The sequence below is a fragment of the Anser brachyrhynchus genome (assembly GCF_964034855.1).
Source record: "Anser brachyrhynchus genome assembly, chromosome: 1".
Lineage (NCBI taxonomy): Eukaryota > Metazoa > Chordata > Aves > Anseriformes > Anatidae > Anser > Anser brachyrhynchus.
The window spans coordinates 3,600,525-3,626,261 of record NC_137694.1 but is presented as its reverse complement, the minus strand read 5'-3'; the positions used below and the strand labels follow the sequence as shown (position 1 = coordinate 3,626,261).

Genomic DNA, 25,737 nt, shown 5'->3' with positions numbered 1-25,737 from the left:
CTCAAGATGACTTGAGCTTGTTTAATCTTCTCTTGGGTTTATCAGCGTGCAGGTGAAACTGTCGCTAGTACCACAGATGTTTGGGAATGATAGCTAGTATGTCTTTGGAGTAACGGGTACCAAAATAAATACTTGGTTGTCAGTTCAGTTTTGATAATAAGGCCCCAGATTTTAGAAAGGATGTAGAGATGTCTAGTACAACGCACTCATGTTGGGATATTAACTCATGGATCACGGACCAGTCTGCATCCTGGCAGGAGGGGAAAGAAGGTTGTTCTGCTCTCTAACCATACTTGATCTCTTCAACCATAAGTTAAAGAGAGTCGCGGCTATTACAGTCCATTTTTCTCACTTCTTACTTAATAAGGGGTCAAATTCCTTGAACACTTCTGGCATCGACAAACTCGTTCCCATTTGAATTTGGTGGGTCACTTTCTCCATGACAAGTTGTAGCAGTGTGTTCTTTGTTTGAGCAACAGGCTCCCTATTGTAGCTGCATCAAATACACTTTGGATGAACATTTGCAACCGCCCACGGGCTCTTGATTCATTTAACCACATGTGCCTTGAAGTTTTTATTCATTTTTCAGTGTCTGCCCATCTCTGTCTTTGTAAATGGACTTTGTGTCCCCCGTTGGAGTGTGTTCATACTACAAGGGCTTCTGTAGGCAAATCGAGTAGCCTTCATGTGAACCCCATTGTTTAAGGGAGTTATTTATTCATTATTTACTTATTTACTTATTATTGGTAATCCTCCAGGCTCAGTTGGAAGCTTTTGGCAGGTTCCATGTGACCTCATAAATGGTATAGAGGAATAACTTGAGTTTTCTATGAGAACAGATGATGAATTGGAGGAAGCTTTCTATCCAACAGGAGACAGTCCTTGCTGTGGCAGGTTCTGCAAGTTGGTGAAATGAAGTTCGAGGTAGTGAACTCGAGATGAAGTTTCTCTGCCTGTGTTCTGTATAGATCAAATGGTAACACCTTAAACATAACACCTTAAAAAAAGCTTGTATTAGTCTGTGATACATGACAAATATATAACTCTTACCTTTATAAATAACATGGTTTTCCTGACTTTTCTCGTTTTGACATAATCTTAGGATTTGAACTTTTTCTTCTCTACTTACCCAATGCAGTACCTGGGCTGCGATTTCTAATATCTTGCAACTGGTGTTGCAGGTGCTGCGTGTCTAAGCCTCACACCTGTGCTCAGACAAATTTCAGCTGAAACTCTTCTTCAAGGCAAGACCGGTTTGGAAATTAATAATTTTGAGATTTATTCCTGAAAGTGCCTAAGACTTGATTTGAGCAAATTTGGTAGGATTTACTTTAGCCCAAAGAGACCATACAGCGTTGTGGGAGTGTGGAAAGGTACCTAAATCAGCAGGTTCAATTAAAAAAAACGCAATGACAGAGACAAAAGTTGGAAAGGACCAGTATCAGACAGGCAGGTCTTAATATTTCATCTGCATGGTGGCTGTGCCAAGGCAATAACGTGCTCCTTGGCAGAGGGACAGTGGAGTATCCTTAAGTGTCCCAGTTGCATAACAGGAGATGGATGGACTTTGTCTGCAGGGGTTATTCTCTTGGGAATCAGAGGCAACCTTTGTGAATACACAGGTCAGTGCTTCTCCTGCAAAGAAACCATCCCACATGTTTTGAATAGGGTTATGTGGAAGATGATAATTTGTATTTTCTAGGAACAAGGTGAAGCACGTTGCAGTCTTCTGGCAGCTTCTTCCACGTGAACAACAGCAATGAATGAACTTCTGCTGCATTTCAGGATTTCATGCTAATGTTTCACTTCTATTAGACTTTTTCTTCAGAAAAGAAAATTATCTTAATTACCATGAAGTAACTAATCCTCAAAGCTGTAATTGTTGCTGACATAATTCTTCGTATTTACCAAATATGAACAATTTAGTTCACCTCTTCAGATTGTTTACAGTTAAATCAAACAACAGTTTCCTGTAAATATTCTTTAATCAAGAAATTGAATTCTCTAACATGAATGTTAAAGCCTTTTGATTACAAAAATGTATTGTTTCCTGTATTTTTATTAAACTTAGTGAAGTGTATTCCATCAGTATATTTTAATTTCAGTAATAGGTTCAGTAGTTCTTTTATGTGAAATATACAATTACAAAGATTTTTAAGTGAGGCACTATTTGGTAGCACGTAGAGCAAATACTGTGAGTATTTGGTATGGCACGACTAATTAACCGTAAGGCGTCTGACAAATGGTAATTTATGTTGCAACTTTGAATAGCTGGACAGTCTTTATTTTTCAATAGATTATAATAGTTTATTTTCAGTCTTACGTACTTTGGACATCTGTATGTACATCTTACCACTTTTATTTGGCACACGAAATCTTCTCACTTTTCAGATTGGTTTCCAGGCTGCCTGTTCAGATTCTCAGTACTGACCTTTGAAACTTTCTGGTCACTTTCCATGCAGTTTCTATTTCTTGTCTTCCAGACTCTTCTGAATATTTTCAAAGTTAGCCGCACAGCCTTGTTCTGGCTCTCATTTAAATGTGCACTGAAATTACATAATCTAAGATGAAATATGTAATAAGAAATACGATCTATCCATAAGTGTGCCACCATTTATCTTCTTTTGACTGATCTTTTGTAAATAAACGCCTTGATTTCTGGGATTCTGGAGCACAACAGCATCACTTGTGTGCTTTAAGACGAGTGCATGAAGGCTTTCAAAATCAGCCTTGGCTGTAGCAGAGAGCGTACAGCCCGGCACTGCGTAGCGTCGTCTTCATGTCACTGAGTAAATTACTCTGTGATTTAAGTTGAGCACCCCTGCATGGTTAAGTGCATAATAATTTGACAGCGTCCCCCTGTGCTCCTCTGAAGATCGTAATTCACGGCTATTTTGCTTACCGTGGGAAACTTCCTTGTAGCTGGAGGTTGGAGTGGCCGTATCTGCTGGTGAAGGACAGGGAGTGCTTTTGTTACCTTCGCAGCCCCATTACCGGATCTGGTTGCTTGTGGGAGTGCCTGGTTATGATCTGTTAGAAAACAGCCTATTAATAAAACAGAGCCTCATGCAAGAGAGCACTTCTTAATCTTCTTCCTATGTAGTTATTTATAGGCTGTGACATCTTAATTTGCCTCTCATGTGCATCAACTTCTGTTATTTTAAAAGATCAAGTAGCTTTCGCGTACCTCTGAGAATCGCTTCTGGAGGAAACGGTCTGATCTCCAAGGAATCTTATAATAAACTTTTAACATAAAACCTTTTTGTAAAAATTTATTTATTTATCTTGCTGTTGCCTTTCTGAAGCACAGAAGCTACAGAATGTCCTGTTACATCACTATTTATATATTAATGCTATATTTACCTGAAACACATTTTCCGGAGTGCTCAAAGGATTTCCAGTTGCTGTTAATGTTGATTCACCCTGAGTTGGGCGGGCAGAGACCTACCCAGAGCAGTATTAAATGTATTATACTCTTTATTTTTGTGGTTGTTTTCTTTATTAGAGTGGTCCCAGTGCCAGATCTTGTCACAAAATGTGCATTGACATTCAGCGAAGGCAGATCTACACGCTGGGACGCTACCTGGATTCCTCCGTGAGGAACAGCAAGTCCCTGAAAAGTGACTTCTATCGCTACGATATCGATACGAACACATGGATGCTACTAAGTGAAGACACTGCAGCGGATGGAGGTCCAAAGCTGGTGTTTGACCATCAGGTCAGCTGCACTACTTTAGCACAAGTTCCTGTTTATGCACCACCTTCTCAGTGTTTGTGAATCATAATTTTGATCGTAGCCTCCTGAAATTTAGGAGTGCTGTACCAGGTAACAAGACAGCGATGGGGGAAGCCGTGGGCTGCACTCAGTTAAATTTTAATAGCGTCGTTGTCTAATGCCATTGACTACCGGTATTCCAATCAAATTGAGTCAGAAGAATCATAAAAACCCTTGCAAAGTAATTCATTTTATTTATTAAGGCATATTTTATTAAAGCTCAAAGCACAGTTCATCTGGTTTTAATCAGACTTGCTGAGCTGGGTTTGCAGATCCAGCCTCCTGAGTAGACATTGGGGAACAACTTGCAAAGCTGGGTGTGCTACCTTCAGGAGAACTCTGGAAGCAAGATACTGACATGAGGCCAACAGGATTGGGATTCTTTCAAAAGCAGTTCTCTTAAATTTTGTAGAACACGCTTGTTTTGTAGAGACTGAAATCTTACAGGAGTAGCTACTAACCTTTTGAAAAGCTGCACCTCTCCGTGGGTTCAAATTGAATGTGTTTGTATGTTCAATGGCTTTTGTGTCCTTGAAAAAGGTATTTTGTTCTTAATTGTTTTTATAAATCACGGCCAAGAGATAGCACATCAGTATTCATTTTTAAAGTGTCCCAAGAACTTTTTATTGGTACTAGCAGTTTTATAACCAAAGCTGCTGTCTGCCAGCACAATATGCATTTTTGCTGACACCAAAAATAAGGTGTGTTGTATGCAGAACAAAAGCCAATCAGTCTTTCTGTTCTATTAATAACAAATATCAGTCTCCCAGGTGTTGGGCAAAAGGCAAAAGTAAATGATCAGCTGGCAAGGCTGCTTTGGGTACCTTGTTTGCCTGCTTCTGAAATTGTTTCTTTTTTCCCTGCTGTCTCTTAGGAAAGAATGTACTCCCTGAATTCTTTATCAGTCTAGGGCTCTTCCTTTTCCCTCCCTCAGTGCCTAATGCGATAGCAGTTTCTGTTTAACCTTCAAAAAATGTGCTGCCCAAGAAGCGTTTTGTGTAGGCTTTCCTGAGTAGCATCTCTGACTTGCTGCAGTCCTGACTCTTTTTTTCCCTTAGTATTTTATAACCCTCTCCATTGCACCACGTCCAAAAACATCACCTGCAATCAAGGAGTTTTGTTTGATTTGTACCGTGGTGCATCTTGTGTGCGCCATGACCTGAATTGGGGCTTTGGGGATAAATATTTTGCTGCTGCTGTTTCATCAAGGATCTTCGGCCAAGTTATGGTCCTACCCCTCATTATGTTAAAGCAATGACGATAACAGTAAATACAGGCTTGGGATGAAATCCAAGCAACAAATCACAGGTTGGGTTTTTATCAATTGTGTGGTATTCAGTAAATTAGCAGTGACTTTGATTTTTGACTTTGATTTTTTTTCTTCTGCATAGTCACTGTCAAAGGTGATAACTTTTGGGCAGAAGTGGCTGTGGATCCCGGATACTAGAGGCAAATTTTTTAGATGACAGAGTGTATATATAGCCCTCTTTTGCTCATTAAATGGTCAAGTTGAAATTAGACTCACTCTTTAAACTAAGAAGCTGTTTTCTGATATTAATACCTGTCAACCATGAAGATGTTCTTGCTCTTTTCCACTATTAGAGATTCAGATATGCAGAGTACTGTCTAACTAGGTAGCACTTGCAGGGAGGGATACTTAAACCTGTGTGTTTAACTCTCAATGTACTGACTTAAAACTACTTCTCTTGCCCTTCAAGATGTGCATGGATTCTGAAAAACACATGATATATACCTTTGGAGGCAGAATTCTGACCTGCAACGGCAGCGTTGATGACAGCAGAGCCAGTGAACCGCAGTTCAGCGGGCTGTTTGCTTTTGACTGCCAGTGTCAGACATGGAAGCTTTTGAGAGAGGATTCCTGTAACGCTGGACCTGAGGATATCCAGTCTCGAATAGGACACTGTATGTTGTTCCATTCTGTAAGTATCCACGCTATACTGTGATTCATTATGCCTGACCTTAAGGAGAACATCTGGTTTTGATTTTCTTGCGAGGCTGAAGCTCTTTAATCTCCCAAGTGGTGTGTTGTCTCACTTGATTTTATGTTCACTGACAGTCTGATGCTTTTTTGGTAAGTGCAGGTGGTATTAATTCAAGTCTTAGGCAGAGCTTTCATGACTTCAACTGAATATAATTTCAAGTAAAAGCAAGGTGAATTCTAAGTAGTTGATTTTAGTTTAATAGTGGCGATTGAACCAGAGGCCACCGATTCAATTTAATCTAAAGTGTTTTCCTTTTGAAATTGGTAAAATGTCTTAGAATCTTCTGGTCTAGTGAATACCCCATGTAGTCACAGGAAAGGTAAACTTGGCTAGCGCAGGGCTTACCTGTTGTGCTTTCAGAAGTGCAGGCACCCTGCTGCTGCCTGTTCTCCTGAGCAGCTGGTAAGTTCGCTACAGATAGCATTATCGGCTCTTCATCCAGAAACTGATGGGGAAAAGCAGGGGTTTACGGGGGTGGGAGCTATGTGGCACTTTATTATTGTTATTGGGTATACTAAAAAAAATAAATAATAATCTTCCATTCCTTTTCAACGTAGGCTCATCAGCCATGTGTATAAGTGCAGGACAGGGGAGTTACAGGACAAGGGTAGTGAAGGAGGGATGATCAGTATCATTATGCTCTGCATTATCTTTCCACGTGTTATTTTATTGGAAGTTACCTTATTAGAGGGGAATTGCATCAACTGCCCGCTTACACAGGCAGATGCGGTGCAATGGCACTTCTGCACTGAATTTACATGTGAGTTTCTTGGTGGTAGCAAGTGGAGTTTGCAGAGTTGTGCTGATGTTGAACTCCACCTTGAGAACAGCGAGGAAGAGAACTGAAATGAACAGTGTGGCATTCACATGTGTACTGATACCACCAATTGAAAAATGCCAGTTTGAACAGCTTACAGAGTTTTTCCTCTGTCCCTTTCAAATTAGAAATCAGAATTTTCATACTGAAAGCTGTGCTTTAGAAGCTTTCAATTTCATTTCTGTTTTTAATGGCTCTCAAATCTAGTCAAAAAACATTGCCACACAAACTAATGCATAGGAACTGGAGGATTTGCAAAGTAGATGTCCACGGTAAATGTAAGAATGTAGGTTTTTATAAGCACAGTTCATGGCAATTCAGCATCTTCACTGTTTTCACAGCCATTTGAAAGAAAAATAATCAGTTTCGTAAGGACTTTCCACCTGGAAAGCTTGAAAGAAGTAATAAACCTGGCTTGCTGTTTATTTTCTTGTTCTAAGTGTGTTGGTATCTGGATGGTTTCTCTTACAGTTCTTCTTTGTTCCTGGTTTAAACAGTGAAATTACCATCTAGTTGATTTCTGACATTATGCAATCATTAAGGGTGGAAAAGACCCGCAGGGACCCTAAGGTAGGGACACCTCCCTCAGCCAAGGCTGCCCCCAGCCCCATCCAGCCTGGCCTTGGGCACTGCCAGGGATGGGGCAGCCACAGCTCCTCTGGGCAGCCTGGGCCAGGGCCTTACCATTCTCACAGTAAAGAATTTTTCTTATAGCTAGTCTAAATCTCCCATCTTTTACTTGAAGGCCATTCCCCTCTGTCCTGTCTCTTCACCCCCCGGCACAGAGTCCCTCCCCAGCTCTCCTGCAGCCCCTTCAGGCCCTGGCAGCCCGCTGGGAGCTCTCCCTGGAGCCTTCTCTTCTCTAGGCTGAGCATCCCCAGCTCCCTCAGCCTGGCTCCATGGGAAGCTTGAGAATTCAATCAAGAATTACAAAATTTTTACTGAGTTTGAGAATAATAAACTGTTCTGTACAACTGTTCCACTGCGAATCTTTGCACAGATGGAAGTAAAAAGTGCTTACTGAATTAACATCAATGGAACTCAGGTAGTTAAGGCAGGATTTTCAACTTAGAAGAAAAATAATTGTTACTCATTCATTCATAAATGTTTCTGTGAAACAGAAATAAGTACTTAGTAAAGAAATACTTTTTTTCCTTTCTAGAAAAATCGCTGCCTATATGTATTTGGTGGCCAGAGATCGAAGACTTATTTGAATGACTTCTTCAGTTACGATGTAGACAGCGACCACGTGGATATCATATCAGATGGTACTAAGAAGGATTCGGGGATGGGTAAGTCTATGACTACGTAGTAATTTCCTCTTACTGGTACATCTGAGAAACGTATCGTTAAGTAGGTGAACGGCCAGCTGCAGCGTCCTGTGGTATCAGGTTAGCATCCTTAACTAGCCCTGTGTACCCAAGTGAACTCCCCGGTATATAGGTTAAACTTATGCCAGCTCTTTTGTCCTCCACGTCATTTGATATTCGCCATCTTTAGCACAATACAAATAATTGATGCGTGAAACCATACGCCCGTCGAATGAAAACAAACAAACAAAAAAAAAGTCAGCAAAATTACAACCAGTGAATCTTATTTGCAATTTCAGCAGAGACAAGAAAAAAGATGAAAAATAATTGTCGTGAAACAGGAAAGTAGAAATTAAAAAAATGATCTCTGCGTGAAAGATGTTGTAAAACAGAGAAGTAATTGGCTCGGTTTGAGATGCAGAAAGGCAGATAAGATGGCCGGAGACAGAGAATTGGAGTAAAGGGGCAGAGGTTATTTTGCCTGGCCCGAGCTGATGAGAAAGATGAGGCTGCTGCTGCTCGTTGTGCTGATGTTTCTGTGCTAAACTGGGGCTAAGCAACAGTAGGAGGCTGGAGCAAAGCGTCAGTCGGGCTTGGTTCACACCACTGGAACTAATAGACGCCAGAGTTGTATGCGCCAGAACCCTCTAGAAACACCCAAAAGGCGTTGTAACGCAAGCATGAAGAATTGATTTTATACCTCTTCTCCTCAGATATGACATAGAAGCATGGTAACTTTTTCCAGAAAGGATCTCTGCATATGTAAGCACGTTTTCCTCCCTTGCAGATGTCCTGATTTTGAGGCTATGCCTCAGAAGCTGAAACGTGTGTTGCTACTTTAGTAGTTTGTCTATGAGAGACAAGCTATTAATATTTTTCAAATTATGTATGTTTAGGCCTGATCGTGTTTTCTGTTCTTCCAGCTACCAAAATCCCCGGGAAGCCATTTTTCCTTTAAATTTAGGCATCCCTCCTTATTTTGATCAGGCTTAATTTGAACAAGTAATTTTGCTGAACTTCTGAAGTGACTTATTGATGGTTATGAGTTGTTTGCTCATTTAATTTAGGTATGCCAATGAGGGAGAAGAGTACCCAAACATTTTTTTCTCTGGAGTGACTTATTTACTTGAGTGCTTCCAAGAAAGAAACAGCTTGTATTGTTGACAATCTTACTTAATAAGGTGCCTGCATTTTGCCTGATGCTGCTCTGCACACACCCACACACTGCTTGTGGTCCTTAGAGCATTTAAAGAATTGATTATTTTTTTTTCCCCACGTGGAATTGCTAGCATACTGCCGTTTTTGCTTTTTAAAAACTACCTTTCTTGATAGCCAGAAGCTTTGAAAATATGTGACTTTCAGCTGGCCCTTGTGTTTGCTTCAGATTTAAAGATACTGAGCTCGCCTTATGGCTAGTGAAGACATCAAGCTCTGCTTCTCAGCACTAACTGCAAGCAAATGAGAATATAAAGAGAAAATATATGGAAAATTTAGCTCTCCTCCCCATTCCCACGGGCCCCAGGGTGGTGAATAGTACACTCTGTAAGAAAATGACTCATTGGAAATAATTCACGAGTAGATTCTCAGTTCGCTGTTCTCCTGTGTGCGGAAAGTTAAACAAACGGATTTGAATGTTTCCCTTGCCTTTGAAAGAAAATGCTACGATTATTTGCATTTTAACAGGAAGAGAACAAAATGCCTGTTACATACAAGACAGTAAATGCTGACAGCGTTATTTTTCACCCCAAAGAGCAAGTCTTTAGTATGTTCTTGTTAGGTGATGATACATAAAGGTTTGATCTGCCTGAACAAAGTGATTCCCTGCCTGGTTGCTGCAGAGCTCCGCGCCGCTCGGTGCGATGAGTGGAGCCGAGGATGCCTGACCTAAATGTTCCGATAAAGTCCTGTGATTACATTTTGTTCCTGGCTCGCGTGTGGCATTCAGTTCTATTCTTAGTTGAGCTATTTTGATTTTTACTCTTTTTGAAAACTTAATTGGTCATTTGTTAAAAATTTCCATTAGAGTAGTGAGAACATGAAAAAATGTAGTAAAACGTTAAGGCATATCAGTAATACGGAATGGTTACAGCGCTAGAAAACTATGGTGGTCTGTTGGTTTTGCTGCTGTCTGACCTTCTGGATGAGATATTTATGCTATTTAGTGAATTTCTGCTCTTAGTTGTGCTCTAAGTGTTGAACCTGGCAAATCCCTTGTGTAGGTGATGTGCTTGAGAGAGGTGCTTATCGCTTACTGGGTGATACGTCTCACCAAAATTTTCCTTTTCACTCGCATACAGGACAAGAACTACAGCAAGTTTAGCCATATCTTTTTTTCATTCCTTGGAAAAAGGTTCAAATTTGACCAAGGTACAGTTTCTGAAAGATGGATTTGCACATAGGCAAATCCTGACGAGCTCAATTTGCTACAAAAAATCACAGAATCACAGAACGTTAGGGATAGAAAGGGACCTTGAAAGATCATCTAGTCCCAATCCCCAAATAAAAATCTCTCGTGGCTCAGTCTGCTTTGAGCGTGGGCAAGCCTTGCAGCTCCTGGTGTCTGCCTTCTCTGCAGAGTGAGCACTGGTGCTTTCTCCTCCTCACTGCATCAAAAAAAAAAACAACCGGTGCCTTCTCTCTGCTGCCAGAGGAGGGCACCGAAATGAAATTAGGCCATTGGTGGTGATTACCTTTCTCCAGTGATAGGTGTTAGGAGCAAGGAGCAATTTGTCAGGTCAGCTAGACAAACGGCCAAAATGGGACTGAGGAAAAGACTGCAACAGTGATAAAGAGTCTGATATGAAGAAAGGCTGTGGTGTTACAAATTGGAGGATGCGTGGTTGAAGAGTAGAGCCTGTGGTTGGAGAAGAGACAGAAGTGTGTGGCGGTGGACGTACCCTTTTAGATATGGGGAAAACCAAAACAGCCAACCAAAAGAAACCCCCCGAACAACAACAAAAAACCCGTCGTTTACATGCCAGAACAGATCTACAAGGCATATGCGTGGTTTGGAGATGTCACCGGGATCAGATGTCTTCTAAAGGCTGCACTGACAGCTTGCCTGACTTGCTCAGCATGCAACCCGTGACTAATCGCGGGCAGTCCTTTCGGGTCTAACGGAGCTGATGGGAAGACTTGTGGGCAACGTTCCTGTGATAATCCGGCTTGGCCCTGACTCAGGTGGTGTCCGAGCCCCTGGTTGGAGGGAGAATTTCCTGCTGCAGGAGACCCAAGATCACCTCCTATCCCTTGGCACTGAGCGACTTCCAAAGTCAAATGGGAGCAAGCCCTGTGTGTTCTTACAGCTCCTTTTAATGGTGCAGTAGTTCTCATGCACAAACTGCCCCTGTTTTGTCTACCTGGGAAGTTCCCAGCTCTCCTGCTGGAGCTGATGCTCCTTCCAGACATGAAGCCATGCACCCGACAGGGCTGAGGCTTCGTGCATAAGTACCACGGACAGAGACGACACTGCCCAGTCTAGGAAATCCTGATTTAAAGTAAGACAGCGTCAGAAAAACATTAATCAAATTGGAAAACACAGCTAGGAGCCAATTCAGACAAGTGGTCTGAATATCCCATTTTGATTCTGTTTGACACCCAACATGGCTTGCCCTGTGTTAAATTTAAGGTCAGCATGGCAAGTGACCAGGGTGTCTTTTGTCATGGAAGGTGGTGGTCTTTTTTCTGGTGTGTGTGTGAGGGACCTTATATGCTCTTGTTTAACATGTGGTCTTTTGCTGAACCCATCTCGAAATATTTTGCTCTGATTATGAAGGTGAAGAGGAAACCAGGCAGACACCAAATCCTAAGAGTGCTTTACAGGGATGGCGTAGTAGCAGAACTCCACTGGAATTTACTAAATGACCCGTTTTCTCCAAAATCCCATCTAGCCTGGGAGAGAACTTGTGCGCTGAGCACCGTGTTGTTGCTTTTTCAACACGACAACCAAACAGTTCAAAACGGTCTCCTTGGCTGCTCCTTGGCCGACTTCCAAGCACAGTCTCATCATGAAAAATCCAAGAGGATAATCATTATCTTGCTGTGTCAACAGCTGGCCCGTACGCTATCTCTATCACTCATCAGGGGCTGCTCCATTAAAATCCAGGAGGGGTGCTGCTTCAGCTTTGTGAATTACAAGTGGAGGTATGCGGTAACTTGCTGACCTACTGCTTTTTTTTTTTTTCCCTTTCCAATTAATCCATCCGGGAGGTGCCAGGTGCTGGTGAGCAGCGCTGTCCACGTGATGTAGCTTTCTCCTGCTCTTTTAATCATGAGGCATCACAAGGAGGAGGATGCCTGCGAGTCACTTGCAGCGAGATTAGCAGCAACGTGTTCGGAGGCAATCGTAATTTAGGTGGCACTGAAGGGCTCTGTCGACGAACTTGCTTCCCTCAACTATTCTTCGTGAATCCTGCAGAAGTGCTCTGCAGACTACGGGGTTTATATTACTGTTTTGCCATCGCTGTGTGTTCGGAGCGTGTTGAAAAACATGCTATAATTCCTCCTCCAATGAGAGAGACGAGGTTTAATTTCCAAACCTCTGCCTAGTATTATGAGCACCACCTCTGCGTGAACTCCAATTTATTGCTTTGCAAATTCTGCCTCTCTGTAAAAGCTCTTTTTTTTTTTTTTTTGCTTAGATGCTGGCAGCAGCCAACGCTGCGCTCGAAACAACTGTGGCTGTTTGCACATACAAGCCAAAAAATATTCAGCTTGCTGAAATGATCACTATGATCAAATAAATGCCTGTAAGTAGGGATTGTAGTAGTGGGAACATACCTGTCGCATGATTAGGTGTCACTCTTCTAGAAAAGCATTTCCCATGCATTATATTTAAATAGAAATTATACTGTACACGGTTACACAGCATCTTATCAAAGCTTTTTCTGGAATTATTACTTGTTTATGTAACTGGCTGTGTTCAAAACTCAGGGCCTGTGTAGCTGCTTGTTATTTTCACATACGGAGGCCACAAGCTTTTCATTTTCCTTACATAAAAATAAATGAAAACGTTAAGTTTTGGAGAGAGGATTCAGACCCCTTAATTTCATTTAGTTATTGCCTTCCTATACTGGCCTGAATAATGGGATCATGGGGAAAAAGATGCAGCAGCACGTGAAAAACATTCGCCATCTTCTAGACTTGCTTTTGGGATTGCTTTCTGTTGAGCAATCTCTTGGTACAGCTTTTCCTCTTCAATCAGCAATGTATTGTCATGGGAGCCAAGTTGATAGCGCTCTGCGATGGGCCAGCGTCGTGGTCAGAGCAGCCAGGGCTAAGTTCTCAGTTTTGCTGTTTTATGTCCTTGGAGCCGTCTGCCCGCAGCTGATCTGAGTGATAGCGGGGCCTGAGAGGCGCTCCGAACAGCGTGAAATTGGGGAGATTTGCTCCAAAGCTGACTTATTCCTGCGTGTATGCAGAGAAGTGGAAGAGTGAGGGCACTTCGATGCGGCCCTTCGTACAGCTTTGTGTACCCCTTGGATCCAGTACCTTGCAAACAGTAGTTCCTGTAGTCCCTTGGCATTACTGGGTCTGATTCTTATCCTGTGGTATGACTTTTTATTGAGTCTTAAGATTTAAAATAAACAAAAGCCAACACCAAAAACAAACACAAAAACCAAACATCCTAAGCAATCCATTACAGGTTCGATTTAACGTCTTGCATGCGAAACGAGATTTCCATCCCAGCATACATTTTATTAGCTAAATATCACGGGGACTTCTCGCAAGTTTACAGCCCTTGTCCCTCTCTAATATGCTGACCTCAATGATTTGAATTCCATCCAGCATCGACTGCAAGTCAGCTGCACTTGCAAATGATGAAGCTCTCTTACCCCCTAGTGGAAGTGTTTGTTACTCTTCATTTTCTGTAGCCCTTTTGCTCTATCAAGGGTCGGAATTCATTGGCAAACATCTTTTTGATGTTTCTGTTGTCTTTAAAGTATCGCAGCATCTCCCTCCTACTGTGTAGTAGCTTGCCTTATTTCCTTTGATTTATATTTAGGGACTTGTTCATCAAATTTGTGGGGGTTTTGTTTAATTATATTGCATCTAACTTTTGGTTGTCTTCTGCAAAAGACTGGATTCCAGCTTTGTGTCGTCTAAGGCACTGCTTCAGTATGACTTCTATACAGTTACTAAGGTCAGAGTTTTTGCAAGTTGTTCCTTGTCTTAGGCCCCTACTAAATGCATATTATATATATTTTTGGGTATAATTTTTTTCTAGACTTTCTGCATTTGGAACAGTCTCAAGAGGAGATTAATGTACTGCTGAGGGAAGCTCGGAATTACTTGACTTGAATTTGGTTTTGATTGCAGTTACTGCAGATGAATCATATTTTATTACCAAGATTAAAAAACAGAGGCACTGAACTTTGGAGACTTTTCCCTCCTTCGTTATTTAAATAATAATTTCAGCTTCAGAAAATCAAGCATAAGCTAGATACAAAATGCATTTATTTAACGATATTTCAGGAGGAGGGATGAGACTTCCGTAGACGAGTTTCATATGCTTTCTGTATCAATGGTAATATGCTAACCATATTCTTCATGATTATAATAATTTTCATTTCAGTGAGCCTGAGGTATTAATGCTCTGAAGATTTGCATGCTTTTTTTTTTTTTTCTAAAAACACGGCATGGTCTCGAATGTTCAAAGCAGCAGATAGGGTTGCATAGACATTTGCCATCTACATTAGCATTGCTGATCAAATTTAGATGGCTCTCCTACCAAAAATATCTCAAATATGCCTTGAGTTTAATCCTTCTGGGTCAACAATTCAGTCCCTGACTATGCAAAGAAACACGTTACATGATACTTACCAAAAATTAACGATTTTTGGTCTTCGATTGTCTTTTTGCTCTCGATTTCTTTATTGGGTGACTTTCACAGTACTCTTTAGTTGGATTAAAAAGCTTCCTTGTGGTTTTGCAGCTCAAACAAGGTACGTAGGTGTTCTTGTGCCAGCATTGTTCCTTGCTTTTTTTTTCCTCTGCTCTGTACCAATTTGCTTATAAACCGGATGAATTTTCCTTTAAACTTCATGGCAAAATTGAAGGTCAAAACAGGGAGGCTGATGCTGATGAGGGCTCTGAAGGCTTTTCCATAAAAACAATAAGCAAGGAGTTTGTCAACAGGGCTCTGAAAACGAAATACCCCAATATATTTCAGTTTCTGCTTAGGTTTACATAAGAATTAAGCATTTTAAGAAATGTTTATTTTTTGGCTTTACTAAAGATTTTGGTAAGGGCTTATGCTGTAGAAAACCAAATGCTGCCCAGAATTTTTACATTGACATTTATTACTTTCCTGGCGCACCAAATGAAAACAGAGAAGCATGAGACCAAAACCTATTACAGAAGAGGCTTACAAAATACCGGTTTGTGTATCCTTAAACAGCGATATTAAATGGCTTTATTAGCACAGGGCTTGTTTTCTAGGCCGTGTGTGTCGTTCACAGTTAATTGCAGGGAAGAATTTGCAAAATACAAGAGTTCTGAGAATTTTTCATGCCAAAATCTTGATCGGAGGCCAGGACCCTTTACCAGCCTTTGTAAACTGACCCAGAAAGAGAAATGAGACAAACAGGATCTGTAAACAAAGATCACGTGCTCTTCACAAATACATTTTGGAAGGATGGTTGCCTAGGGAAACAGGAAATGGGAATTATACAACAAACAAAAAGGACTGCCAAACAAATTTGCTGACCTTTTTTCGGGGAATTATGATGAAAACTGCTGGAATCCTCAGTATTTCACCATACTTCTGAACCTGAAGGTGGAGCAGAAGAATAGCCTGATAATTATACCATAACTATTCAGAAAATACCAAAAACAAAACAACCCTTTCCTTGAAATATTTTTCCTAAAAGAAGCAACACAAAGCTGTGGGCTATGTAGTTGTGAGTTCATCTTGAATTTTTTTGAGTTTCCAGCTTTTTCAGTTATGTGGGAATCAATGCTTCCTTTTACAGATGAGCTAATAATAATTATTCCATTCATATCTTGCAGGGATTGCCTAGCTCTATTGCAATGCAGTTTTATTCTAATTTTGGAGACAGTTTCCCAAAGCCCTGTCCATACCTCGCCCTAGGAAACAGCAGCTCTCTGGATGTTTTTTCTGTGCCTCCAGGCATCACAAATAGGAAAGGAATGAGCAAAGTTACCCAGCACTTATCCTTATGGGGGAAGGAAGGAGTCAGCCTCGGGGTGATGTTTCTTGCTCTGGTCCCTCTCACGTGGTTTTGGAGGGCACACGCGAGAAGTAAATTGTTTGCTTGGTGACTTCTACACAGCTCCTCTTTTAGAGATGTGCTGCTTCAGTTTTAAGTTGTGGCAGTTAACAAGAATACTGAAAGAGGAAAAAAAAATACTGGCTTGGCTTCACTCAGTCCATTGGAATTGGTTTTGTGTGACAGATGAAGAGGTGAAAGTACTTAAAAAGAAGAAAATAGGGGAACTAGGTAGTGAGGTTAGATGTAAGATGCTCTTTATCCCAGAATACTGAGAAGTTAGTTAAATGAAATCTCCTGCTTGCACCATGGAAATCGGAAAATGTGCTGAAGTTCAGAGGGAGAAAAATGCTTTTGTCTGGTGCTTGGATCCTTTCTTGTGTACTCCTGCATTTTTAGTGTGTAACTTCTCTTTTTGTCAGTTCCAATGACAGGTTTCACTCAAAGGGCTACCATTGATCCAGAACTGAATGAAATCCATGTCTTGTCAGGGCTCAGTAAAGACAAGGAGAAGCGGGAAGAGAATGTAAGGAATTCTTTCTGGATTTATGACATTGTGAGGAACAGCTGGTAAGTTGATGAAAGGAATAGTATTTCTAACCTCAACGCGGGTTTCTTTAGAAAGCAATCCCACACGATCATACCTCCCAAGTAACTCAGTAACTACTTATAACCATGCAGTGGTTGTTAATCTTAAAGACAACTGAGTTCCCTTCAGGCACCTCTCCCAGAGTCTTTAGAAAAAAGGCACATGGAAGGGGGAAGCTGTATGAGCTCTTCCTTTACTGGAGGATGGAGGAGAAGTAAGTCCTTATATTAAATTTTTCCTGTAGGAAATGCTCAAGGCCAGGGTTCATTGTCAGTGCAACAAATTCAGTCAAAATGGAAGTTGTTAATTCCAGCGTACGTGGTACTGTTTATTAGAAGTGAAGGAAACTGTTCCTCTCTTTATGAATGGGGATGGAGAAAAGTTCATGCTAGAGCTATCGGCTCTTTCCTGTCTGGATTCAGTATTTCATCAGGTGGCTGCTAGATTTTGTATTCTGAGAAAACATCTCCATCTATTTGCTGTATGGTATTTGGTAATTGGCTGCCACTACCCCTTTCTGGAGCTGGCAGCATTGTTGTATTTAAGTTCTTTCTAACATGAGGTCAGTCACTCTGAAGACACGTATGCTGTTTTTTAAAAAATGAGTCTTCAGTTGGAAAAAAACTTAATTCTGCATGGAAATCAGTGATTGAAATCATAGTTTTGATAAAGTTTGTGGCCTAGGTTTCCCATATCTCTGATGTGTCCCAGATGCTATTCTCCATAATGAAAAATATTTCATAGTGACCGTTCTGCTACCAAGTAATGCAACATCTGAAGATACCACCGAGGTACTATCAATCATTACTTATTGTTATATATTGCAGGTCTTGTGTCTATAAAAATGACCAAGCAGCAAAAGAGAATCCAGGTAAAAGCCTTCAGGAGGAGGAGCCCTGCCCAAGGTTTGCCCATCAACTGGTGTACGACGAGTTGCACAAGGTATGAGGGTTTAGATACATACACAATGATTTCACTCTTGTTGCTCATCCAGCATGGTTGATTCTTCGCAGGCGGTACAATTTAATACAGTTTTTTGTCTGATGTTCCTGTTTGGATTAATCTGGTGGGTAAATTTCAGTTAACTCATTGTTGTGTTTTGAAACAAGCAGTTAAGGTACTTTTCCCATCAGTGCAAATGAAATGTGATAGCTCCTACACGCAATCAAAGTGCAGGCAGTGAATTTTACTAAACCTACAGATTTTGTCCAGCAGCTAGCTACTGACTGTTCTCATACTTGAAAACACCTGAAGTTTTGTGCATTATCTTCCGGGGCTGGATCTAAAAACCTGCTAGCAACTGGAGTTTTCTTTAAACTAAAGAAAAAAAACCTGTTGCATTCATCCTTCCAAGTACTCTACATTTCTATGAGAAAGCGTGTTTGAACACTTTGTTTTGATTCTGTTAAGAATCTGCTGTAGCAAGTGCCTTACCTTCCCCAGCATGTCAGAAGCAAAAATCATTCTTTAGAACTATCTGATTTTAATGGACAAATACATGCTTAATTATACTTAAAATTGTTTATAGTGTATGCATGACTGATGAGTAAACTTAGGGCATTGTGCAAGTTAACCGATAAAAACCTAAACCCAAGGATTAGGTTTCTGTAATTTCATTATCTATGAATTTAAATTAGTGACAAATTTACTTCAAATTTCAGGGATATTATGTGATTAAACATAATAATTTGTTTTACCCAGTTTGAAACAGCCTGAACTGAAAAAGACAAATATAATTATCATTCCGTAGGATGTTAATTAAATATGGGAAAGTTTGCAGGTGGGGGGGGGAATTTGAGGAAGAATGGGTGCAATGTCTGGAGAACTTGTGTTGTTTGTCTTCGTTGCACGTGTTAGTGGTAGGCTGTAAATACTGTTCCATCCTTGAAGTGTAAAGTACCATGAGATTGAGAGCAAAATTCTGTAAATTACTGTGAAGGTTTCTAAATTGTGGCAGTTGCCCAGCTTTGTCTGAAGAGCTGTTTGATGTGCTTGTTTTGAAGAGTCTTATTTTTAGAAACCTCTGTTCAAATGACCTTTCTAAACTCCTCTGATATAAATAAGGAGAGCCTACATCAGTGGGATGTAGAATACATTGTTTTGAGTGATTATTTTTAAAGCTGTGTAGAAAGGTAGCTTGTTAAGCTTCTTGAACCTCAGAATTTGAAGACCCTTTGTGTCTGTTTAATATCAGCAGTTCAGAGCCTGAAATACGAAATGATGTGAAGAAAAAAAAATGAAGAAACTACGTCTTTTTTTTAACACTTCCACATTCCTTGAGATTTGCCTCATTCTGCAAATATAGTTTTGCATTTCAAAGATGTTGCATCTGAAACTCTCAGAAAGGCTGTTAAAGACTACTTCATTTGAGCTACCTTCAAACTAATGAACTCTGCATACAGCCATAGTCAGTGTTTCTGTGATTGGTGTCTCTGGATTGATAGAAGATCAGTCACAGCAATGGTTGGGACATCTGACTCCAAATAAGATTTGGTGCTTTCCTTTCTCAGCTCTTCTTAGCATTACAGTTTTACCTTTTTTGTTTTACTCTTTATTCAGGTAGATCTTGCCCTGTTGTTCCTCACGTAGTAATTGTATCAAACATCTTCCAGCTAGGCTGTTGTATTAAGGTGAAATAAATCTGCCTTTCCAGAGAAGATGGAAATATTTTTGTCTGCAAGACAGATTAAGGTTGTCTGGAGCTTACAGGACTTAAGGGGGATGCAGGCCTATTTTCATCTCCCAAGACTGTGGTGTGCTGGACTGGACATGTCACTTTATTTTGAGCATCTTCAGCAGTGCACCTTCACTGACAGTGCTCTGACTGGAGTCAGTGCATTAGTCTACAAAGTTCCTTTTTTCTCAGTCTAACAAGCTTAAAAATTTCTTCTTCAAAGAGAGTCTTGATTGCTGTGATCATCTCACAATTATATGTATACAATCTATTTCGCCCTAAGTGGAGAAGGGCCCTAATGCAGGTGCCTTAATTTTGACAGTCTCATGATGGTGGTAGTTTGGCCTCTTTGAGGACATGATTGGAAAAGAGGTTGGTCATCCACCAGTTTGTGTTGTTTACATCAGGTATTTGGAACAGGGCAACAAGATTTGAATTGGATCCTTTTCTGCTCATGTTATGTACTTGAATATTTATGCTTATAAATTTTTCCTAAAGAAAGAGATTGCCTTGTTTGTGGATGTTTTGTTATCTTAATATATAAGCACTTCAAGAGAACTTTATTTCCTAAGGGATAAAGTAAACCTAATGAGGTTCATAATAAGATGGAGCAGCTTATCTAAAAGGGAGAGTTCTCCTTCCAGAATAAACTTCTCCAAATATGTTGACATAGTCGTTGTTTAATGGATGTACATAAACAGTTGGTTTCTTGATCTGCCTCTCGTTTGTGTAGGTTCATTACTTGTTTGGAGGGAATCCCGGCAAGTCCTGCTCTCCGAAGATGAGATTAGATGACTTCTGGTCTCTGAAGCTCTGTCGACCTTCAAAGGAATACCTGCTAAGACACTGCAAATACCTCATAAGAAAGCACAGGTATAGAAAAAAGATTTCACATTTTTCTTTTCAGAAGCCCTTTTTTTTTTTTTTTCCCTTGAAGATGCTAAAAATTAAATACCCTATAAATATCACTTGACTGATTAAATGGTGATCTGCAACTTTGCTGATTATTTTTAGTTAAGAAAAAAATAAAAAATAAAAACAAACAACAAAACAGTTCAACATTAAAAGTAGTAGAGCAGGGCTAAACGAAATTGTAATCATTGACTTCACTCTGGTTTTACTATGTTATTCTAAAACTAAAAAACCAAGTCTGCCTATTGTGTGGAGAGTAATGGAGAATTTTTAGATTCCGTTTTAACTCTGCTGCTCATCAACATGTGCTTCGGTACTGTCACCTCCCAAGAAAAGGGAGCGCTTCCGAAGCAGTGTGCTAGGAGATAGTAACAGCTCACAAGGATGCTAATGAAGTCTGGGGGCTGAATTCCTTTGCACATCTGAGACTCCTCCACCGTGAGGTCACATCAGTGTTTCTCTTTCAGAACCGCTTGAAAGATTTCACTTATGCAGAATTCATAAGTACTTGCACTCAGGATGTTTCAGAGCTGCCTTATATTTGCTAAGGGGCAACAGCTTTTAAAATGAAGCTCCTGTTGTTACCTTAAGCAAGAAACTCTAGCAGTTAGAACCTCTCAGGATTCAGCAAATGATTTGAAACCAATAAATGCCTCTTTCTGCATTCTTGGTGAGAGTACTTCGTTATCAGGTCCTGCCAAGAGTTGAAGGTCAGTTTTTACTAATGGTATCTTCTGAGGCAGCAAGCAAATTGCTATACTCAACTCACAGTTGCTGCAGCTGGATGAGGCTTTTCGCAGGTTAGTGATGCATTAGATAAGGATACCTACAAAAACAAATCCAAGTCTTGCCAGTAATCTGGGAGATTTATTAACTCCCGTGGTAGTATGCAAATGCAGCTGTACTGCCTCCAGAGACAGCTCTGAATTACTTGTTTTCACTTGCATAAATTGCACTCAGAGTAAATATTGTTACGTATTGTCTGGCAGAAGTTGAGGTTTAATGCACCATTTTCCCATTTCTTGGGGTATGGGAGGGAGCCAAACATGCCAACTTAGAGCTGGTACGATGGCTGCATTGCTGGAGCTCTCTGGATTGTGACAACATCATCTAAGAAAATCTATATCAATGTTTGGAAGAAGTAGTGTTTAATTGCCAAAATGTTATATATATCAGGTAACAGACATGGTCTTTGCATTCTGTGGACAAAGTGCCTTGAATTTTGAGATGATTTTGAAATTTAAGCTACAGATGTCCACTGTGTTATCAGTTGGGTAGCTTTAATCTATACAGCGTTACCCATTTTTTTTTACGTGAAGTAACTTGTCAAACAGGCAAAGGTAATTAAAGTATATTATGAATATAATGCAGTCTTGTAAGGGAGTTGATATACAGCTGTAAAGTAACCAAGAACATGGTTTTTAAGGTCCTTGTCGATGGAATCCAAAATTGCTTAAGTTATTTTCAAGGAAAGGCACTTTGGTGATTCAGATGACGACAACATGGAGTTTAATACTGTACTCAAAGGATAGGTGATAGGAGGAAAAACAGATAATGGTAAACCTCATCTTTTTTAGGATTATTCACCCAACTTAGCACTGTAGGGAAGCAGCTCTGCCCACTGAGGATGCTGAGCCCAGAATCCTTTTTGGAGTGTAGATAGCTGCATGTGTTTCCTCAGGAGCTTACAGCAGTTAGTGCTTCCCTTTATTCAGAGACAGTGAGAAAATAACACTGATGATGCATAGGCAATTTTTACATGTGTTCTCTTTCCGAAGGTGGGATATCAAAGTATAGTACTTATTTTTCACCCCTATTCTTCCCTCTTCTGTTGTCTGGCAGAGGTGGGGAGCGTTCTCCATCCCTTTCCTTGTAGCCAGGCTCCTTTGCGGTCAGGAACGTAAATATCCCTGGGGCTGTAGGGCTCGAGGCTTGTTTGTCTGAACCGTGCTCCTCGTGTGAGGTGCTGTTCATACTTCTACTTATGGGAAAATTAACTCTACTAAATGTTTTATGCTTGTATACAGCACCTTCTTAATACATATGCTTTCTGGTGTTGTAAGTAAGAGCATAGTACTTTGCCCTTGTAACTCCCTTAGAGCTCCCAAAAAACACTCCTCTGTGTTTCAGTCTGGCTCGACAGCACGCATTCTAGCAAATATGAGGCTGAGCTGCCCTTAATACTGTTTTGTTTGGGAATATTTGGCTGAAAGTTTTGTAGGGTAGGTTTTGCTCTGTGTAGAAATAGCCGTATTTAGCCCTACAGGAAATAGTTGTGCTCAAGGTTTGTATCTCTTCTTTGCAGGTTTGAAGAGAAAGCTCAGACTGATCCTCTCAGTGCACTGAAGTACCTACAGAATGATTTGTATGTAACTGTGGATCACTCAGACCCAGAGGAGACAAAAGAGGTAAGGATGAACGATCCTTGTCTTATAAAGAAACGTAAACTGTGTTCTCACGTTCTAGCACAGATTTTAAGCCTGTTACATTTTGTTTTTATTCAGTGTGAAAAGCTCAGACGGTGCACGGTGCTTTGCTCTATCATTTTCTCCACACTAAGGATCACACTGCTTTAGAAACAGGCGTTTTGCAGCTACCCATCCAGATAAAATAGGTTTTGTGCTCTTAATAGCGAAGACTAGACCTTTGTTTTAATTCCAGCGTACTGGTGTGTATTTTGGGAGCTTTAATTGAAACATAAACTTGCTGAAATGTCACGAGTCTGTGGTTGGTTGTGTGGTAGAAAGTGAATAGAAACTGCTATTCACGCTGCATTTTGGCTTGTCAATATCAAATAGTTCTGGGGGAGGCAAGGAACTTTTTTTCTCGATTATATCCATTTCTGGAAGTAGGTTGTAATGCAAGTTGCTCGCTAAACCTTAAAACTCTTATTTCCTCTGTTTTGAATATTATCCAGTAGGCATGTTCTTTGATTTGTTCCAGGAATTTGCTCCCACTTCCTGTTTTGATTCCATTACCGCAGTACGTGTCACTTTACAGCAGGAATTAAAGAAGTAGTGTAAAGTGGCAGATAAGGTGGTTGACTTGACTCTGCCATTAATTTCCACGTGGAACTTGGGGCAGCCAGCTGGATACACAGGCATTCGATGCTGTGGTTAGGTAGATCAGGAGGAAGAGAGTGCATTACCCGCTTTGGAAGTGATTCGACAGCTCCTTTCATCAAATTGCAGTACTAGAATGAGCTCTGTTACTCCATGCTGGGTCTCTGAATTAAATCACTTAATCTGCTGCATTACTTTATCGAGAGAAATGATCTTTATACAGGCACAAAAAGTTATTTTAAGGGTTATTTTAAGGGGAATAGCTTTCTTGCATAAGCACAGCATAAAATTGTGAAGTTACCAAAAGGAAGGAAAAAAATATTTACTAACATTACTGATCACATTTAACTGTTGTAAATTCTGGTTAGGCTTCATAAATTTCTGGTCCAATGCAACATACAATTGCTGTGCCTGCAAGTTTTCTGTTCGGTGGTTTCTCGCTGAGCCTGTCCCATATCTCAAGTACTTTCACACCTTTTCTAGCTATTTCTAGCATAGGAAAGACATCATTATTCCTCATTTTCTTCAGCTGGAAAAGGAGATTTTTTCCCATGCAGCACACTTCAAGGAGGCTCAGCCCAATTCTGCCCAATCTTACCAGTGTCATAGCACTTTCTTCTTCCTATTTGAACCTGCAATAACCTGTCACACACAGTAATGGTTCTGGTGCTTTCCTCTCACCTCCTCCTCTGCCCTCTATGACATAAGACGATGCCCTGTGTTCTCTGCTTTGCCTTTCTCTCTGTGGCACATGTTCTGGTAGCCCCCTCATGTCTGTGAAGGCCGTGGGTGTTGGCCAACTGCTCCTGAAGATATCCTACATCTCTTGGCGGCTTGTGCCTTTCTGTTGCTGGAACAGAAAATGTTTGTGGTATGACCAACAAGCTCCTCTGCCTTTAGTACTGTACCCAGCAGCCCAAAGGAACTGCCATTAGGGCTGTACATCGTGTACGTAAGGGATAGGAAGTCCCTTAATTCTCTACATTTGATGTTCCCAGTTCAGTCTGTAGCATTGAATTTGTCCACCTTGTGAGAACGAATTTCCTGACTACATGGAGTCAAGATTTGGGGTAAAAGTAGCTTTTTCATGCAGGATTCAAACAGAATAAAAAGTTGATAACTAATTATTCCTTTTCACAGGACTTACTAGTGTTCTGCACATTAATGATCTAGCATATGAGCGGAGGTAGCTCAAACCAACTGGGTGAATATGGCGACCCCTTCCTCTGCAATCCTAATGCCCGACCCAAGGAAAATTCAATAGCTTCTGTCTGTCCTGTGGGCCTGCAATCTGTGCTTGCTGTTCGGCAAGCAATTTAAAGCTCGGTTCCAGCGGTCTCCTAAAATCATTTAACAATTTCTGGGAGTCTTTCTTGTTTGTTTATTTTGCAAAAAGCAGTTGCTGGTCAAAAAAGCTTTGACTTCTGGAGCTTTTTGCGTTGGAACCGATCTGCCTGGTCAGTGGCACGGAGCCAGCCGCCGCACTGGTAGCGACTGGGTGTATTTCCAGTTGACGTCAATTTACCTTCCGGTTATCACATCGAGTTGGCTTTTTGCTCTGGCATTACATCTTCAAATAGCTCGTGTGCTTTCCAGAGGACTGACGCAGGCTTTTTGGATTCCATATCAGATTTCAAGCAGCAATTTGATTGTGCATCTCGGCGCAGACACCTACATGCTCTGTCTTTATTTGTAGTTGAGATGGTCGTAATTAATATCAGGGGCTATATATATCCGATTGTCCTGCTCTGTGCGGACTGCAACCATTGAACGCCGTGTGGCTTCTTAGTGTGGCAAGTTTTAAAAGAAATCACCTTCCTTTCTGCGTGTTCTTCTCCCTCTCTCCAAGCCTGCTGTTAAATTTGGAAAGGACAAAACTGTCTTGAGTTCATACCTGACTTGGCGTTACGGTTCTCTTAGAGACAGGTCTGTGGGGTATGATATTACGAGCAGAATTTCACTTCAGGGTAAGGCTTACTTGTTTTATAATACAAGTAATTTCTTCTAACTTTGTTAGGCAAGTCTCTTCAGCTGTTTTGAGTTGGATGCCAAAGAAAATAAACAGACTGTTCTTGAAACTAACTTTGGCGTTAGTAACCAATTTTGTTTAAAGTAGCATGACTGATTGACAGTAGGAACATACCCCCAGATTTTCCTTTCTTTGTTGTGAATTTTAGCAATGTTAATGGGATGGCAGTTTTACTTCCTTTTTTATTTTTATAAAAGGAAGTCATAGATGCCTGTGAGCAATAGGTGTCTCATGGGTGCTTGCTTTAGTGGCCACAGGCTGTATGCCAGCTCCAGCTCTGCTGTTGCCCACAAATGCAGATCCAGTTCTCCTTAACTGTATTTCTGCTTGAAATC

General features: G+C 40.7%; 1 protein-coding gene across 2 annotated transcripts in view; it reads left to right on the top strand.

Annotated features, from left to right (window-relative positions):
• MKLN1 (muskelin 1) overlaps positions 1-25,737 on the top strand; it is a 94,461-nt gene that overhangs the window by 61,860 nt on the left and 6,864 nt on the right. For both annotated transcript variants that reach the window (XM_080577367.1, XM_080577368.1), the window contains 7 exons: positions 3,506-3,718; positions 5,494-5,715; positions 7,758-7,887; positions 16,559-16,706; positions 17,553-17,667; positions 20,133-20,272; positions 22,617-22,719. In XM_080577367.1, the coding sequence (XP_080433493.1) occupies positions 3,506-3,718; positions 5,494-5,715; positions 7,758-7,887; positions 16,559-16,706; positions 17,553-17,667; positions 20,133-20,272; positions 22,617-22,719 (1,071 nt within the window). The remainder of the gene's footprint in view (positions 1-3,505; positions 3,719-5,493; positions 5,716-7,757; positions 7,888-16,558; positions 16,707-17,552; positions 17,668-20,132; positions 20,273-22,616; positions 22,720-25,737) is intronic.